The 19,952-nt window shown below is 39.7% G+C and overlaps 1 protein-coding gene across 3 annotated transcripts in view; it reads right to left on the bottom strand.

The window, feature by feature from the left end:
- MAST4 (microtubule associated serine/threonine kinase family member 4) overlaps positions 1-19,952 on the bottom strand; it is a 297,039-nt gene that overhangs the window by 59,554 nt on the left and 217,533 nt on the right. For 2 of the 3 annotated variants that reach the window (XM_086629716.1, XM_086629714.1), the window contains 3 exons: positions 8,862-8,931; positions 5,706-5,726; positions 4,884-4,962 (listed from right to left, as the gene is read on the bottom strand). In XM_086629716.1, the coding sequence (XP_086485842.1) occupies positions 4,884-4,962; positions 5,706-5,726; positions 8,862-8,931 (170 nt within the window). The remainder of the gene's footprint in view (positions 1-4,883; positions 4,963-5,705; positions 5,727-8,861; positions 8,932-19,952) is intronic. The other variant, XM_086629715.1, reaches the window with a different exon arrangement.

Here is a 19,952-nt window from a genome sequence, read left to right as displayed (position 1 = left end):
TTTCCTTGTAAAGAACACGTACATAGTTCAATGCATTAACAATCAGCCTTGCTAATCTGGACTGACGAGTGTACACAGAGAAATGCTCTACTGTTTCTGCTACCAAAAGTAGTTTCCAAGACAGCTCGTTCATAAAATACTCTTGTACGACCACACAAAGCTGCCTGGTAACATGCAGGCATGCCCTTTGTTTTACCTGCAGAGGGGAGTAAGTTCAAAAACTAGTACATCTTTCTGGAGCTCTTCAGTCTCCAGCTGTCTCCTTCAAGAAAATTAGTTTCTTCTACATGTTAATTTTCACGTGTACATTAGTGTTCTTATCTGTCTTCTCACATAGGACATGAAGGCTCTTGTCTGGCTACTCTTTTATTGGAGGCCAACACAATAAAAGCTTCTTAGTGAGGGAAAATCCCTAGTGAGGGAAATCAATAAGCTTTCGTACTGTGCAAACATTGCTCTACATTGCTAAGGCCAATAGGTAATAATCGAGCCTGGTAAGCACAGAAACTAGACAGTCTGCATAATTTCTTGGCAACTTGTGTGGTATAGGCTGAACATGTCCCTAGGAACTCAAGAAAAGATTACTTATCACACTAGATCTCATGAAGTCATCTCTTAAAAGCAAAAGAGCAGAAAACCCACTGCTGGGAAAGGTTAACTCACACAGAACCAGTCTACATGGGAAAGCTGCATCACATCAGAACAAGATAAAGTTAGCAAGATTGCATTACCTTGCTTTGCTGCAGGCTAAGAAGCATGCACATCAAGAATTTACCACAGTTCACATGACAGGTAGTAACTTGTTTTAGTCACAGTAACTCATTTATGAAATTTAGCTTTAGTTTATTACCATGCATAATTCAGCACACAACATAGGTAAATTCTTTCTTATCTGACACTATGGCAGCTAGTTGCAGTTAACCCTCATGGCATATTTCCTAAAACCACCCTCTGGAAATAAAAGATACTCTAGCAGAGGGAAATTTCCCCATATAGATGGCTATTTCTATAAAAATGAATACTTCTTCAGCTTCAGGGGATTCTGGGAAGATCAGAAGGACAATAACCTGTATCACTCTTTTCCTCATATAAGGTGTCACAGAGTCTAGATCCAACAGGATTAAAGTGAGAATCTTCCTTTAGCTAACAAATCTCAGTTGTTATCAGGATCATTACAAGCACAGAGTGCATTTTCTTGGAAGTCTGAATTCTGATCTCTGTACAAATCCAAATTCTCATAGCGACACACTTTAAAAAATTAGCTATCCTGTCATTGTAGAATAGCTGCTCCAAAAATCACATAAGATAATATATTTTTAATATGCACAACCACAGTGCATCATGGCAATGCAAACTGTTCTTCCAAAACAGCAAGGCAAATTTGCAGCCAATACGAGCTAATGTAACCTCAAAGTCTCTTACCTCATCTCCTTACCCTATTTCACCATTCAAATAAGCTTCCAAGAATTTAATCTATCCTCAAAAACATGCAACTGAGCAGTCTCTCAATTCATCGTTTTTATAGGCTTGCTCTCCTAGAAGACACACAATCATCTCAACTATATCTCATAATCTGATCTAACCTTCCTAGGACACAACACACCAAGAGTTTCTTTCCAATCAAATAATCTTAGCAGGAGATATTTTCAATTAACTCCAACTTTGTAGTGAGAACTAGTATATGTGGTACTTGCATCATTCTAAACCCATGAGCTTCCATTAAATTAGAATCATAGAATCGTTAGGGCTGGAACGGACCTTCAAAGGTCATCTAGTCCAACCCCCTGCAAGGAACAGGGATATCTCCAACTAGATCAGGTTGCTCAGGGCCTCATCCAACCTGGCCTTGAACATCTCCAGGGATGGAGCATCCACCACCTCTCTGGGCAACCTGTTCCAGTGTTCTACAACTCTCATGGTAAAAAATTTTTTCCTAATATCCAACCTGAATCTACCTCCCTCTATTTTAAAACCATTACCCCTTGTCCTATCACAACTGGCCCTCCTGAACAGCCTCTCCCCATCTTTCTTGTAGGCCCCCTTGAGGTACTGGAAGACCGCTATAAGGTCACCCCGGAGCCTCCTCTTCTCCAGGCTGAACAGCCCCAACTCTTTCAGCCTGTCCTCATAGGAAAGGTGCTCCAGCCCTCTTATCATCTTCGTGGCCCTCCTCTGGACCCTCTCCAACTGGTCCATGTCCTTCTTATGTTGGGGACTCCAGAACTGGACGCAATACTCCAAGTGAGGTCTCACAAGGGCAGAGTAGAGGGGCAGAATCACCTCCCTCAACCTGCTGGCCACGCTCCTCTTGATGAAATTGGTAATTTCATCAATCTCTTCACTTTCGATATTAAAAAAAGAAAATACGGGCTAACAAGAAATGTTGAGCTACACTCACCTGAGCATAATCATGACTACCACAGGCCATTCTGCCCTTGCTTTGACATTGAGTTGCTTGTAAAGATCAAAATTGTGCTCTATTGTGATGTGTAAAAACTGTTTCTGGTCTCCAGCTGATACATCTCTGGATTAATGGGAAACTTACTTATCCAGCACTGAAAAGGAAGCTGTCTATACGTACACTTAGGCTATTGTGTGTGAAGTGGTCTCTCATTGCCCCTAAGAATTTGTAACAACGGAGGGGTGGAAGTTGCACAGTGCTAGCTGTTTCTGATCCTGAAAAAGTACATTAAACCCATTAGATGGGCACACTTCCAGCTTCCATTTTCCAATTCACATATGTTGTCCAGTGGGTAAAAAAAGAAAGCAAAAAGCATCTCTACTAAGAAGCAAAGAAAGAGTGGCTAAATTTAAAATGCACAGGTTGTCCCAGTGCTTTTGAAGGGCTCATCAGCAATAGAGGACTCTTGGCGGGGGGTTAGGACAAGGATGGGAAGGGGGATGGACACACACACCAAACAACTAACCATAAGAAATACATGGCAAGAATTCTCTACTGCTGTTTTTTCAACAAAATTCAAACTTATTTATTGGAAAAACAGGTTTCTTTCCACAAGTCAGTTTGTTCAATGCTAGGGAAGACATCTATTCCAATATTTATACGATGTGGTCTAGTCAGGAAATATCAAAGGAGAACTCAACAACAGCATTACGGAAGTTAAGATGTTTAAGTCCATAAATGACAGTGCCATATTTTTTCATAAGAAATGCAAAAATGAAGTAAAACTGCTTCACATTCCAGCATGCAAATAGCAGTTAGTAAACTTAAGTGGGAAAGAAGTGTATGAACTAGAATCATCATTTCAAAATTGAAGATGTCAAAGAAAAGGCATATGAGTATGGACTGAAAATTAAAACCATGTTTTGATATGTTTCTGACATAGCTTTTCCTTTCCTTTCTGTTTCTTACAACAGAAACCATCCTGTTTCTTATAACAACGACGGGATTGATATAGCAGTTACTTATTATCTGACATAACCTTCTTTACATCAATACATTTTAAGTGAAGAGCACAGCATATTTGATTAAGTTCCAATCAAGAGGTGTACAAACATGCACTATAGCAAGTGGTTAGGGAATTAATGCAAAACCAATCAATTTGCTTGGCAAAAAAAGTAAGATCTACACAGGAAGGAAAGCAGATCTCAGAAATCAGTGCTGCTGCGGAACAATTCTTAAGACACATGAAATCCTTCAACTTGGTTTGAAGCCAGCAAGAATTGAATTGACTTTCCAGAAGCCTTTGTGGACAAAAAAAGAGTAAAAGTTGATCATAACATAAAACGGTCATGTTTCATCAGCGTACAGGATGTGGAACTCAACTATTTCACAAGAGAAACTGAGCACACCCAGGGGAAGAGAAAGTTTATTTAAATTGTAAAAGAAAAAATTAAAAAAAGTTAGGTACCAGGCATCCAGTAACAGGTATCACTCATAAAAGAGTACTTTTGTTAATGATACAACCTTAAAGGTAAAAAACAAGGCTAAGGACACAAATCAATTTTTGAAGAATCATGTTGGATCTACAAGGACCAAGCCCTTTACTGCAGAAGATGTAACGTAGCTGTCAAAATGCCAACTATTTGCTATTTTCAAAGCAGTCTTCCTCCACAGCTCTTATCTTCCCAGCCTCTCAGGTGTGCCCATCACAGCTGTCAGCTTACTTGCAGGTTGTAACACAACCCAGTACTTCCTCTCCAGTATAGAGATGTGCAAGATGTGCAAAAGTACAGATTCATAGTTGTCCCACTGCCTAGCTCCTAAGTATCAAAGCAGCATCTCATGCACTGCCATGGTGCATTTCACGAGTTAGATGGTACACGCCTGGCAGGAGTGCTGATACAACATCACATCAAAATGATTACTCTAACAGGCAAAAATTAACAAATTAGATTCATATTTATCCTATTATGATTCCCAAAAGATTCTTTATTCTAATTACAGTCATCTAAAATCTAAATATCTAACCTATTATCATGCACTAACATATTGCTATTGCAAAAAAAAAAAGAGACAAATGCATGATTCATCCCAACTTAAGACAGCAGTGTAACCTAGGATGGATGAATCATATCTTAGAGCGGTTTCTCTTTCTCTTCATTATCAAGGCAGCCTCACTTCAGGCTTGATAGCTAACTATCATATGGTTAAAATAAGGCAGTATGTCTCCCCTCCTACTGCTCCACAGATCAAAAGGGGGCAGTTAAACTCCACTCGCTGTCAGAAAATACCTCTAAGAAAAGCACACATTGCCTAAAGTTTTCTTCTATTTCAGTGAAGTAAAGCAGTTTTGTATCCCATATTATTCAAGTCTATCAACAGTAACAAAACCTACACTGCCTTCTCCTAAGAGAAGTAAGCTACATTTGAGAAGTTATAGTATGAAATATAACTCTATCAGCACAGGAAAGTGGATACTTACAGAAACAGTTGAGCTGGGTGTATTTGTACCATATCCAGAAGAAGGGAGAGAAGCCAAAGACCAGCGGCGACCATCAGTCCTGTTGTGAAACCAGGGTTAGTCAAATGAACACTGCAGTATCCTAACACAGAAACATCTGTGGGACTATTACTGTGTAAAACTGCATTCCAAAAGCATGACACAGAGTTTTTAATAAGAATAACCTTTCACAGGGGATCACAATAAACAAGCATTCAGCAAGGATGACTTAGGCTTAGAGATTTTCTTTTTTAGTGTGTTTCTCTAGTTAAAAGTCTATGGGATGCAACAACCAGAAAGCAAATGAACAGCTCCACAGAATTGGTGTCTCACTAATACACACAGAAACGGACCACAGGGAGTCTTCACAACTCTCAGGTCCATCAGATGAAAATTAATGGGAAGTAAATTATAAACTTGTGAATAAATGCAAACCACAATGCTCTGAACCACAGAATAACCACCACAGTCTGCTTGAAATACAAGGGTAGGGCATTCTTAAGTGACATCAGTACAGGATACCAGCAAACTAGCAGGCTAATGTCAAATAACTGCAAAGAATGATTAGGTAAAAACAAACTTGTTAAATGTTAATACGCAAATCAGGAAAAACAATTTTGCAGCAAAATTCATGCTCACTCAGAATAAAAAAAAAAAAAACACAATCATAACCAAAACCAACTTCTGATCTTCACTACTTGAGGTGAGCTATATACAGATAACATGGAACTTGAACATTCAAAATGACAAACCAAAAAACAACTATGGGAGCCATGTTCGGATTTTTGAGGAGGTAACTTTTACCTGTCGTTTCGGTGCCCATGACTGGAGTACAATTGTATGTTAAAAAAGCAAAATAATACATAAATAACAAAACAGGACAAGTTTTTATTAACAAACAGTATGATAGTGTGGGAAAGAAGAATTGAAGCTCTTTCCACAGCCAGTGCAAAGACCATCTCTCAAGTCTGATTTACACAGAAAGTATAATTCCATAATGGAGAACTAAAGTCATGCCAAATCGCGAACCTTAAACCTCTTGATGCAGTTTCTCTACCTTTGAAGCTAATTGTCTAGAAAACCCTCTTGCTTCTCTCCATTTTAATGCCTATTTCCTGCTCCCATTTATCCATCCACAAGCTACAACCCAAGTCTCCAGGATTTGGAATACATACAGTAAGAAACTACAGTACATAGTTAGTGTTAAAATATAAAGAGAACATGTGCTAGAGGGACTGCTAACTGTATCAAAGACTGAACTCTGGAAAAAACTTCCGCCTTCATCGTAATTTTGGTTTTAGTTCATTAATTCTCCTTCATTTTCCCTTTCCCCCAGGTATGCATGAGCTACCTCCAGATGAATGAACAATTACAAAAAGAGTTTTCATTTTTGCTCAGCTGTGCAAGTGAAATATATTCACAGTTGAACGAACAAGAACTTGGAAGGTATGTGAACATGAGACCCATATATTCTGCAGCCATGAGATGGAAAGCACTTCTGTACTGAGTAACTCCCATTGAACAGGGTTCCTGCATCCCATGGCAATTCTCACACATAAGTGCCATCAAGGGTGGGGATGGCATATCATGGCAAGTCATCTTGGAAGCAAAGGTGAGAGAATAGGAGGCATTCATAAGGGAAGAAGGGAAAACAGGTAGCAAGCGCCTACAGTGTTTTCCCATGGGCTCTCGTGCACCGCTTGTCCTTGCCCTACAGTGCAGTCCTACTTGCCTCCCAGTAGCTCTGGAAAGCAGGATCTGTCACCGACCCATGGACTTGTAGATGCTGGAGTTGCATGTACTTGCAGAAGAGGCCTTAAGCGGTGGCTACTAGAGGCACGGGCTATTCCTGGGCATCAATCATGCCACCAGATGCAGGCAGAGGAAGGTGGCACTCCTGCTTGTTGCTAAGGGGCCTGGGGAAGGCTGCCTCCAGCCCAGTGCACAGGTTGGCAGCATGGCAGAGGGCCACCTTCCCAGTGCAGTTCCCTTTGCTGCCGCCTCTTGCGTGACATGGCCAGCAGCTGATGAGAAATGGCTAGGAAGCCCTCCTTTCCCACAGGAGGCTTCCAAATAATTTCCTTTGCCTTTCCCTCCCTTCCTCTCACTTCCCCAGCTTTTTGGCATTCCCACGGACTGGGGCACAGCGGATGGAAAACGAATATCCCTACACCTATACCACCTCACCCCTGCTCCTTCAACCTGCTCTATCACACACACACGCATGTACTGTCCTTCCCTTCTTTTGTATCATCATTAAATTTACAAAACTAACAGAAAAGACAAAGTCAGAAGTCTGAGAACTGCTCTTATTAACCACAGGACATCTTACTACCAAAATGCATCCTATCACAGGTTATATGAAGACAACCACAACACACATACCAAATTTATACAAAAATTTAACATTAATACTGTTTTAAACTTGTGTTATCAAGCATTTTCACCATAAACATAGAACAAAATCAGTGTCCACAGAAAATCACTCTAAAGAAATTTCTTGAATCCCACTGAAGTGCTGAAATATTTTGAAATCAGAGAGACTTCTTGTGTTAGCATTCCTTTTATTAAAGAATTTATTTAGAGCCCATTTCAGGGCTTTAAAAATGGACAAAATTGAAGTGAAACTGGTAAACAAATTCATTTTTTTCCCTCCTGAATTCTAAAGTAGCAAAACCATAATTAACAAAACTTCCTGCTGATTACGGGTGGGAAAGGAAAACTACTTCCTGCCTGCTATAATTCTACATGGTGCTCGGTCTTTCAGATCTGCTTTTTCCATTATAAGCTATTTCTGGATTTAATGAATCTTCCTAAAAATATGCTCACAAACAAATGTAATCTATGAAGAGATAGCTTTCTTATTTCAAAAGATACTATCAAGAAGTAGATTCAAAAGAAACACTCAGCTTTCTTAAAGCGTTGGTTAAAAAAGTGACATCATATGCTATTAGAAAGATTGGCAAGATCTACTGTCACAGATGAATTAGACTCAGATAAAAGGAATACACAAGTAAAGTTTTCTCCCCTTTGCTGTTTTTAAAGAGTTAAGCCATTACCTTGCACTTACTTTTGAGAGCTTGTGCATGCCACTTTACAAACTGCCAAAATAAAGGAAGTAAAACTATAGTAGCAAGTGCTGTCTCACTGCAAATGCAACAGTTACGTGCTCTGACACTACTTAATGACAAGGAAAGCCTCAGCACTCCAATTTCATTTTTTGTGTACATATTCTGGGGTCAACATATAAACTCTGCCTAGCCTCCCAGGCTTAAAGCTAATGGACATATTATTTGAGGTAGGCTGACAGTGTTAAGTGACAGGGAACCACACTGGCACGAAGAGACAGTCTCTCCCATGACATGCTATCAACTTTGGTTACAGTTCATTTATTAATAATATACTTCACAGGTCACTTCAAATTCACTTTAGATCTTCAAAAATTCTACTAGCATTAATTAATCCTCACAACACTCCTATGACAGAGCTGACTGTCTCAGTGGGACGGATAGTGAACAGGTCAAGGTCAGGCATTAAAGGTATGGTGACAGCATTGCTGCTGCCAGTAAAATCAGGCCCTGAACTTGGGAACCCTGTAATCGTGCTGTTCTAAGCGATGCACTCCTTACAATGTTAAGAAAAAAAATAAGAAAAATCCTATATGTAGCTTAAATTTTAAGCATATCTCATTCATTGAGAAGCTGGTGTCTAAGTTGTATCCATTACAATTAAGTACTTAATTTTTTTTCTAAAATTCAAAAAGGTATGATTGCGTTGTATCAATCATCCAGTACAACTCTGCTGCAGCTGCAGTTTAGGAGAGTTTACATATGGCAGGTAACACTTGTCACTCCAAGTGGCAGACTTGACCAATGTATTTGCAATCATCTTTCAGCACCTACGTCCAACAACATTTTCTCTACGCAAAACGCATGCTGCACACTACGAACAATCTCTTACCTTCGTGCAAAAGAGAAGTGGGCTGAGGCACTGGGAGAGAAATTCCTAGGGCTATCTTGAGGACTGTTTCCTGTTGGGGAAGATACACACACACAAAAAATTTATTAGGGATGGGAGGGGAGGAAGAACCCACTAAAAAAGATTCAGACATACTAATCCAAGCATTTTCAGGTAGGTTAGAAACTAATTTCAGAATTTCTACTCTCACAATCTCTAAGATAACAAACTCTGAATCAGAACCTTATTTCAACTCGCATTCCATTTATATTTGATTGTTAGTTATTGGATTTTATAAGTAACAGAAAACCTATTTAGCCCTTTAATTTGAGAATTCTCAAATTAATTTGAGAATTAAAGTTTAAAAAGCCCAATACATTAGCTTCAAAGGAACATTTTTTTAATGTCAGAAACAAGGTGGCTTTTTAAAAATCACACAAAACATTTGAAAGATAGAAAAACCATGATCAGCACGATTTAGCCCTTACACAAAAGTCTCTAAAGCATTTCCACAGGAGCTTTACTGGGATTTTTTTCATTGTTCATTTTTTTTCTTGCTCCAAAACTATCAAGTAGACAAAAAACACTGAACAAAATTTTTTCCCCGTAGTTCTGTTAGATCAAGGCATGGGAACGCAACCACCCTCTGTGATGAGAAGAAGCAACTGCACATTGTGAACAGGTTGTAACTTTAGGGTCTGTTACTTCTTCATATTAAAGCATCCGACCTCCTGCTGACCAGCACAAGTGCAGAAAGAAGGCAGCTGCTGAGAGCCGCTCCTGCCATTCCTGCCCCTCAGCACCTACAACTAGAGGAGACGCAGTAGCTGAAGAAATAAAGATGATCCAAAAAACTCCAAACCAACCAACCACCAAAAGCTAAACCAATTTGATTTAAAGTAGCACTGGCATACATTTAAAAGGCAATTTTTTCTTAAATAGAGAATGGACTGCAATGGCAATATGCTAAAGAAAAGTAATGTATTTGTTGTATCATTTTATTTTTGGACATAAATAAGACTGTAACATTAAGCAACAGATAAAAAAAGCTTCTAAGTACCCAGATAGTATCAACACTTAATTTTTGAGGAGAAAATTACTACCAATGTGTGAAAAGGCCAGTACAATAGAGTGAGTCCTTAAAAGGACTTCAAGTGGCCTTGCTTTCTAGTCAGATTTTTGAATTAACATTGCATATATCATAGTGATGTCCTTAACAGATGCCATTAACTCTGTATAAGAAAGTGTAACCATAGAGCCATTAGGTAGCAAACACAGAAAACACCCATCTCCCCATCTTTTTTTTTGGCTAAAAGTAGATGCAAGATGCTTTTTGAGCTGTGCTTAAATCACACCTCTGCAGCTGCTCTTCCCAGGACCCTGAGAGGCAAGGATTCCACTCTTGCTGGCCAATACCTCCAGCTTTTTTTTTTTTCCTGTTTATCACTGTTGAATTACATCCTTCTGTCATTCCTTCCTCACCCTCAAGACCTCAGCTGCTTTGTCACCGTTTGGACACTTCTGAGGGCCTCAATAACTTCAAGATGTCAAGGATTTTTGTTCCCTAAAGGCAGGGGGTAGAGGCAGAGGGAATCCGAAGCCACAAATGTGGTATAGATTTCAAACTTTATTTGGGGACCAAAACAATTTATTCTCATCCTACCTGAACTGCAAATACCAAATTACTGAGAATAACAGTTTGTTTAATTTAACAGCTAACTGGATTTCTTTCGCTGCTACCAGAGCTTACATAATAAAGATAAGCTAAAAGAAAATATTTTAATACTGTGCAGATAAAACATGGTCACAAACTTTAGCTGCTGCACTAGAAAAAATTAGCCGTAACTTGGGAGTATGTCACGGACTTATCTAGATAAGAGGAAAAAAGACAAAGAAGCTACCTTAAACTCTGGCAGAAAAGCAGAGAATTTGGCTTAGTGTGGTGAGACATAAACAGCTTTTGACAGGAAACAATTTGACAATCCAACATAAGGAGGTTTGTAAACAAATTCCCTTCCTCTGGTAGCTATTTTAAAGTTATATATGGATATATACACGTATTTGACACACATGAAGGGCATGCCTAACTGTCCATCAGTTAGTCAGAACATATGCATAAACCTCACATAGAAGCAAAACACATGGTGGAAGAATACAGTAATTTTTTTAATTATTGCAGTGGATTTGAGAAGACACAATGCTGCAAACTACCTCGCTAGAATCAACAAAGATCACTTCCTTATGGACAAAACCTGAATAAGTCAAAGACTTACTCAGGAAGAGCATCAGATCCTGTTATTAGGAAAACCAATTTGCAAGCACTATTTCCAATAGCAAATGAGCCTTTAAAATAACAGAACTGGTAAAGTCATGTACAGGATGCCTGGATACTATATCTCGCAGGTTTATCTAGAAGTCTAAGAATTCAGACAAGCCTGGAAACAGAGAATGAAAATCCAAACCCCAAACGACTGGAGAAACAGCTAGTGCTATTATGGGTGTAAGGTGTGGTGTTCCAGAAAAGCAAGATAGGTTAGAAGCAGAGTCCTATATGTGACCTTCATCCATCACGGCATTCATCCACCCATCTGCAAGTCAATACCTGGGAGACTTTCAAATAAAAAACAGTGCCAGTTAATTCTCTGTCCATATGTGCAGTGCTTGCTTATTAGTCAAATCCTGCTGTTCTTTGGGATCTGCTGGCTCTGTTGTATGCTTTAGTCCTAGGGTATCTCTATGCTGCTGAGATTACTGTCAATGCTTCTGACCTGGTAAAGTAAACCTGACTGGTGGTCAGGTATTAGGTAGTAATTAACTCTGGCATCCTCTGGGAGACACAATGAATAGGCAATCAACATACCAAAACAATACTCTGCCTCATGACAACACACAGGGTAGCTCATTTTGCAAGCTGCTATTGTTAAGAAAGCTATATTGAGACTCATTAAATTGTGATTATTTTGTAAGTAGCTTCAAGAAGTCATGTGTCTCTGCCACAGAGAGAAGATGTTTTAAATCTTTTAAAAAGGCATGTTACAGTCACTGCATATTATTAATGTATATTTAACAGCTGCCTACATTCAAAATAAGGCATTTCAGATGCAATGACTTTCCCTTAGTACTGAGGGAATAACAGATTCATAATTGTCGTTCCAAATTCCTGATGGATCAAAATCGAATACAGCTTGAAGTCTTAATGTCATCATTTGATAGTCTTTTAAAACGAATCACATTATATCAGCACAGCAGTAACACAATCTAACAATGGGCCACACGTTCCTCTGTGTCAGTTTACTTGGCGGTGAACCCACACTGCGATGTGAACAACACACAAGAAGCCACCCACCAACAGTTACAGGTCTGACTTCGATACCGCAACAAACAGTGTCAGCCAGCAGAACACACAGCTGGGCAGCAGAATCCTTTTGAATGAGATCCACAAAGAGTTGAGGAGCTCAAGCTAGTTCAAAACCTGGATTAATTATGCTTCATACCAGCAAATGACTTTCCCCAGTAACAGCAAGGAAGGTTTGCATGCTCTTTAAATCCATTTGCCAGGATGCTTTACGTGTTCTGACCACTACTTAAATACTGGCAGTGCTATGTTTTAATGGGATTTAATTTAAAAGACAGTTATATCTGTACGTAACATCACTTACACTTTCCTCTCTTGACCCTAAACTAGTAGAAGATGCTCTGAAATTGCTGAAACAGTTTTATATTACCCAAAAGCAACACTAAATAAAAAGTTTTATTTTAGCAAAACCATTTCTATTATTCGATGTGCAGCAACAGTCAGAAAAACTGAAATATTGTATTATTATCCTTTCTGTAAATACCAGTTTTCTTTTAAAAAATTATATTCAGAACTCTGCTTTAATCTTTAGCTTTCAGCATTCCCATAATTCACCATGAAAACACACTAAAGCTTCATTCATTTACAAACTTAGCCCTTCTTTTCCCAAAATTCAGTCAAGGCAGACCACACCTAAAGCAGAACAGCACAGAAGCTGCATATAAGAGAGATTCTTATTTGCTTCAAACACAGTGTAGTAAGCCAGTACTCATTACCACCTACCTTGGACAAAATCCACAGGATTAAAGTTAAAAATCCAGGGAAACTAAATTTGATGCGCACACACAGATGCCTGCACTGTGATTCAAAGACTAACACAACTAAAATATATGGTGCAAGGAGCTTTGTTCATTGCTATATTTCCATGTAGCCAGCTAAAGTACATCTATCAAACAAAATTATCTGATGGCAGGCAGATCTAAAAAAAAAAAATCACAGAACAAGGATCACAGGTGGAAGTAAGACCTCCTTGGCCTTAAATTTTGCTTTAGGTAAATTGCATCAAGTAATCACAGTCATAGATTTATTGAATCAAACAGGAAAGGTCATGTTTGTCCCTGCCATACTTAGTCCACAATTCTTCAGGAAACCTCATATTCTGATATATATGTCCAGCACATATTTCTCTTCCCATTCCATGAAGAAAACACCTCTGACTGATTTAGATGACAACACAGGCTTTCCAGTCTTCCTGTTGCTAAGGCAAGCAAGTAATAGTCCTTCAGTCTTACACAAAAAGCTCTCACATTCTATCTTACCAGCCCTTCTCCCCATGTGATCCTATCTGAACATGTATGACGATAGAAGCACGCAGTATTCCAGATGAAACCTAATCAGGACATTACACAATGGCGTGAAATCTTCCTAAATTCAATTGACAATTACTTCCTTTATACATCTTCAGAGATTTCATTTTCAAAGCTACACTAGACTGGTCTTTGCAAACATCATCTGATCTAGAAAATGCAGTTAGGTCCTTCCCTAAATTCCTTATAATAGATGAGTTCACAGCTTACAGTAGACATTTCTGTTACTGGTCCACCAGCACAAAATGTTCATGTTGCTATGTATTTTCATCTTTTTTTATTCCAGTCTTTGAGATCATTCAGTCACTTCAACACAGTTTCCTAATGCTGTTCTTACTAGATGTCTTCCAAACTTACATCATCTAGAGTAATTTTACGCCAACGTCGCTTATGAGAAGATTAAAAAGGTTTGGCCACAAAACCAAAACCTGAAGACTCTAGTGATAATCTCTGCTCTCACTTTGTAATATTTCTCATTTTAGCACAATCTCTGTCTTCTTCCTTTTAAGCAATTTCCTACCTATCTTGCAATTCTTATCCTAGTACCTGTTGTCTTAGTGGAACCACATGAAACGAGTAAGATTTATAGCATTGCTCCAAACAGCTAAATCCTGTTCTTAGAGCAGAACAATTAAAACAGCACCACATGTGACTATTAATCATTAGGGGTTAGTATCATCCACAGGAAAAAGCTCCTGTGACTAGTGAGGTGAGGACACCTGAATGCCCTGACTTGCTGAGATGATAGTCATTGACTTTGCAAGCTGGGTGGTGCAGACGACCTGCCTACACAGCAGCAGGCAGTCACCTGGAAAAGCTCACTAATGACCAAGGCACCAGATATTGTCCAAGCTGAAGGTGCAACCCTTTACCCTCCCACAATTCTGAATGCATCCACAGTTAATGCAAAAATTAAAAGGATCTTTCAGCAGCTTTAATGGCTTCCAGCTAAGATGCTAAAGGCAAAGGATGTCCAAAAACTAATCTAAGACAGTTACTAATCATGATGAAGGTTTGAACCCAAAGAAATAACTTGGTATAGATTTGTTTTCTGTTTTCATAAGTGTAAGAAAGAGAAAGACTTTCCATAATGAAAGCTGATATTATTCTTGAAATCTTTTATGATCTTTACATATGCTTTAGGCATAGTGGGAGACTTCAGCTGCAAACTAAAATCTGACTTTCCACCAACAAATTATCTCTGCAGGTAGCGACAGGTCCTGCACAGAGGAAAAGGGCATTACATGTGTTTTATGAGTAACTAATGTACGTAACAGATATATTACATATCCGTTGTATTCATTGTCCTTTTCCTACCTCTTTTTTGAACCTCAGTCTCAGACCTTGTACCTCTCTGTGCACTCTCAAGCCTTGGACTACCTACTGCTCTAATAACTCTTTATTACAGCCCATAAGCCTTAATGGTCGCTGTTGCTTACAAATGAATCCACTCCTCCTTTGACAGGTGCAACTCATGCACTATTTGCACTCCATACAATATCCTTACTTAATCAGTGCGGTGCTGTCTCACTTGCCTCTCCCTCCCATCCCACCACGAGTCTGAGAAGGACTGAGATGGTAAGGCCAGCAACTAAAAAACTTTACGTAAGTATTCAGTGTTTGTCCAACTCAGCTTGCATCTGCAACAGACTCTTGGTAGGAGTAATCTTCTATTATCTCTATGGCAAATGATGAAAATCAGGGAGGGAGGTAGAAATTTGCCGGAGATTCCTCTGTGGCTTCCTCACGTGGAGCAATTACCATCCTCCTAGACTTGGGCCACTAGTCCTCCTCAAGAGAATGTCTATCTAAACTAGAGAACAGCCAGTACCTTCAGCTCAGACTGCATGTGGGAGAAAAAACAGGACTACAAGGAAGAACGTGAGTATAAAATGCACCTCAAAGAATTTTGATTATGTTCAAGAAGCTTTTCTTCTAAAATAGAGCAATACTGCTCACATCCAATCTGTTTTGGCTAACTCAAATCCAGATTGTTATGATTACCTAGTAGCAACCTGAGCTCTTCAAGAGATCTGAAGTAATGGCACATTGTTTCTGAAGGTACAGCCAGACCTCGCAATGATTGCTCTGCAGATATCAAAGATGGAAACATTCTTTAGCAAAGCCACAGATATTGGTAGGGGTGCTACTGCAGTGCACGCTGACTAAGAGAGCTCCACCTTGAGATTTGTAACATGCCTTCACGCACCTTGCTTCAGTTGGCACAGAGGATGCACAGAACTTTTTTACGCTCAGAGATGCGAGGTCGTGGGGGAAAAAAACAACAGGTAGCTTAAACTAGTCATCCAAGTAAAACTCACTTCAGGCATGAGATACACAGTTACCTTTGCTTTCATTTTGCCTGTTCTCCCAACAGCAATGAATTAACATGAAAGGGAATAGGTTATCTGTAGATCCAAGGGCGTCCTCAAAAGGGATGAAAATACTGACTTCATATACCTCTGAGGCACTGAGTTCCCAAGCAACGCCAACAATCTTATTAGGACTATACAAGAATGGCCCAGGATAACACTAGAGATTATCAAGATTAATTGATAATAGGAATTGATCCTTGGTGGATTTTGAAGAGTCTGACAACCTTGATTCCCTTCTGCCTATAATAAAGGGATAAGGACTTGAAATAACAACTAAGAGGGTACAAACATGAAGTCAAGAACCTAGTCCACTTAAATAACAGCATCTAATAGAACTATTTTCAATAAGGGCAAGAGCAGGCTCTCCTCAGAGACAGCTGGAGTACCCTGACAGTAGAGAGTACAGTAATGCATCACCCTAAGAGAAACAGATGTGGCAGAAAGGCATTAACAGTATGAAACCAGAAGCCAAAATGGTTTTAAAAAGGCATGAGCAATCAGGGTCATGCATAATCTATCCATCCTTCCATTTGGATTACTCAAACCACAGCAGGTTACGTCCTTCATTTTTCTGTTTCCTGGAACAGGAAAGGTGCCCAACAAGCAATCTCTGGGCACTTCCTTTCCAAAACCAATGCAAAGTGACTTCAGCGTATGTCCAGGCTTTGAAAGCAGCCTTATAGATCTCCATTCCAATCCCACCTTGAGGCAAACGTGATTATTCTTTCAACTATGTCAGAAGACAGGCCATGGCTGAGCAATCTGATGCTGGCCTGACACACCAAGTCGAAGTTCAGTTAACTTCCCAAGACATGAAAAGACAGTAAATCGTAATCTTGCAGCGTATGAACAGAAATAACTGAATATCATAATTTCTGGCCTAAAATGCTGTTAAGTATACATCACTATCTCCAAGCACATTAAAATAAGTCCGAAACTTGTATTTCCAACCATATTTAAAAGAGAACCACAAGACAGAGTTCAACTTGAGGCAGGACCCAGCTGTTTGACAGATTACCATGTTCTGAGTCTCAATGCTCAAAATAGCTCCTCTTCCTACTGAAGTACTATGAAGTACCTGTAAAGCACTACCTCTCCTTGCTCCAGAACCAGAAGAAAGTTTTGAACGGGGTCCCTGAAGTCCCCAAGGAACGAGGAAGGTAAGAGGGGTGACTAGAGCATAGTAAAGTGGAACTCTCAGAGTCCACGTCTTCTGCAGCGCTATTAATTTTTTTGAAGACTCACAGAAGCATGTTAGGCTTTTTCTAAAGGGGGAAGCAAGGTAATGAAGACAAGACACAACGGAAACAAAGAAGAGAAAAGTGGAAAGAGAGCAGCTTTCAGCGCATGTTTTAAAATGCTGAGTAGATGAAACAGGACTGAAGAAGCTAGGAAAGCTGACAGCCTGGGTTTACTGCAGCCTCTTTCTCCTGCAGTCAGAAGGACTGCTGCACAGAACTGAGCAAGAAATGAATGACCCATCAAAAGGTGCAATATGGAGAAGCTAAGGACAAGTAGGATTGAAAGAGTCCTCAATGGCTCAAGTTCTCAGCTGTATCATCAGTTAGTCACAGACCCTTGAAAGGCAGATCTAAGAATCAGTCTTTTTCTTTGGCAGCCCAGTGGCAAACAATTGTGCAATGTTGAATGAAGCTAGATTTAGTTGTTAGTATCCAAGCAGCCTAATCCATTGAACCTGCACTCACCTGGGCAGATTCCTTGCATGAAACTGGATTTTGACAACATGAAAGAAAAGCTTTTCTACAGGAGTCTTACTAGGACGTATTTGCCAAAAACACGTTATTACCGAGCTTCAGCCAAGGACAGTCTAATGAATAAACCTGTTTGCAGTGAATGTGAGAATGATACTTTACTGCGCATTTAGATTGCTCCATCCTCCTCTAGTATTGGGAACTATTTTGTTTCCCTCTCCCTCTTTTGCTTCTATTGTTTCCTCCTCCAGCAGCAAACACTAATAAGAAAGATGCAAAGGTTTTAAAGGGGGTCACCTCCAGTTACTTTGAGACTTGGGAGTTTTCAGTACAAACTCCTGGCAGAAGGTCTGGTGCAGGCTACAAAATAAACACTTCTGGTTCAGAGATCTCTAGTAGAATCTCACCATTCTCAGCTACTTTCCAGACATAGTCAAAAAAGACCTTAAAATCATCTAGCTGGACAGGAGATACATCAGGTTCTCTCAGTGGAGTCAAGGAGGCTTCTCTGACTTGGGAGTAATCCCTCCCAGTCAAGGACTGCCAAGAGGAATAAACTCAGCGGGCCATACAGCACACACTGCCTCTTGTCACATCCCTCTGCTGCACTCCGTAAGAAACCAGGCCTCCAGTACAGGCTGCCACAGAGAGCAGGGAGGCAAGTGGAGTGTGTAGATGCTAGTGCAGGTGAGACCTGGTGGCTCTGACAACACAAGAATGCAGCATCATTAAAAATCCACAATGTCTCTTAAGACTGAGGTTACCAAGGATTTATAAACATTAAACACTTGACACACCAAACTCCTACTGTATATGAAGATGAAAATTCATAACTTATGTGGCTTTGCTGTGCTTTTAGCCACAAAGTTTGCATCTTTTTTTGTTTGCAACAATTAGGACAACATTCACAGTGATTTGAAGCACAAATTAAAAAAAAATAAATTTACCTGCCAAGCCAATTCCAGGCAGTATCTAATTGATCACTAGACAAAGCAGAAAACCTGTCAAGGGTGACTCTGAGCTCACTTTAACTTTAAATTGCCCCTTCAGGGGACTAGTCTAGGCACACTAGCCAGCTGAGCTAGGAGCCAATGGCTGGAAGAATATTTACTGTAATTAACTACACATAGAGGTAACCTAACAACAGAGCAGGCCATACACATGCAAATTTTCACCACATATATACGAGATTTCCTAGTGCTGCTGAAATGTTCGGCACGCATACCTTGGGAGAACGTATCAGCATTAAGAGAACCTCCTGTATCCTGGGTAACTGGAGAAGTTGCCAAATTTCCACAATAGGTTTTTGAACACATAGCACATACTGCTGAGTTTAAGGAAAAGAACAGCTTACACTTAACCTGTCTTAATCCTTATAGTATCAGTTTTCCACCTTCAGAGCCACTTGTCAACAGCTGCTACATCATATTATTCCCCTTTTAAGGTTTGAGAAATCAGTTCAAAAAGATGAAGCAACTTGCAAGACCACTGCCAGACAGGAACAATTCAGCATATATTAAATACGCAACCTATATTCCAGTCCTAGGTAACGCATGCTGCTCATTCCACCCTTCTGAAGCCTGTCAGACATCATTGGTCTAAGCCATCAGTTTCCAAATGGGTGGTACAGTCACTCATAGCAGCAGACATGCTAATTGTCACAGCAAGTATTGCCATTGCTTTCATCAAGTCAGCACAGCACAACTAAAGCCTCTTTCTATGGTGACCACACATCCCCTGTTCCAAACGGCAATTTCTACATTTGGGGGACCCAGAGAGGGTTCCCAAACATTCCAACATTTCATTTTTCAGTTTTAAAACAGTCTGCACCATGTTGTTTTTTGTTTGTTTAAATGCTCTGCTGCCTTGAACTCTTCACAAATCTTCATGTTATCTGGATTCCTGGTTGTGATACCCTGCTGCTCAGAGTGAAAACCACCACGTTTTCTTTAATAATGTTGCTTCCACAAGAAAACTAGAGATGCCATACTAAACTCACCATCCTCTTCAAAAATTCAACTGAAACTCTGTACCTTTTCTTTCAGCATTCATCTGAGAGCAGTTCTCCAAAGCATTCAGTGTCATTGCCTACACAAGGACTGGGGTAGGGCTTTCATTTTGGCATGTAATTACAGTCAATGCCCAAAAACCAGACACAATAAACCTTTGAAGAAAAGTGTCTTGATATGCCAAGAATGTTCCTTTCTAAAATGAAGATAACCACTATGAATATTTATTTATGGACTTTCATTCAATCTTTAAATGCTTTAGATGTTTCGGAAGCAAAACAAAATGATCTTCAACTTATTGCCATGTAAAGAGAGGCACAGAAATTTCCAGCAACG

This window comes from Tauraco erythrolophus, chromosome Z (assembly GCF_009769465.1).
Source record: "Tauraco erythrolophus isolate bTauEry1 chromosome Z, bTauEry1.pri, whole genome shotgun sequence".
NCBI lineage: Eukaryota > Metazoa > Chordata > Aves > Musophagiformes > Musophagidae > Tauraco > Tauraco erythrolophus.
Note: the sequence above shows the minus strand (reverse complement) of the source record. Positions and strands in the feature narration are given on the sequence as shown.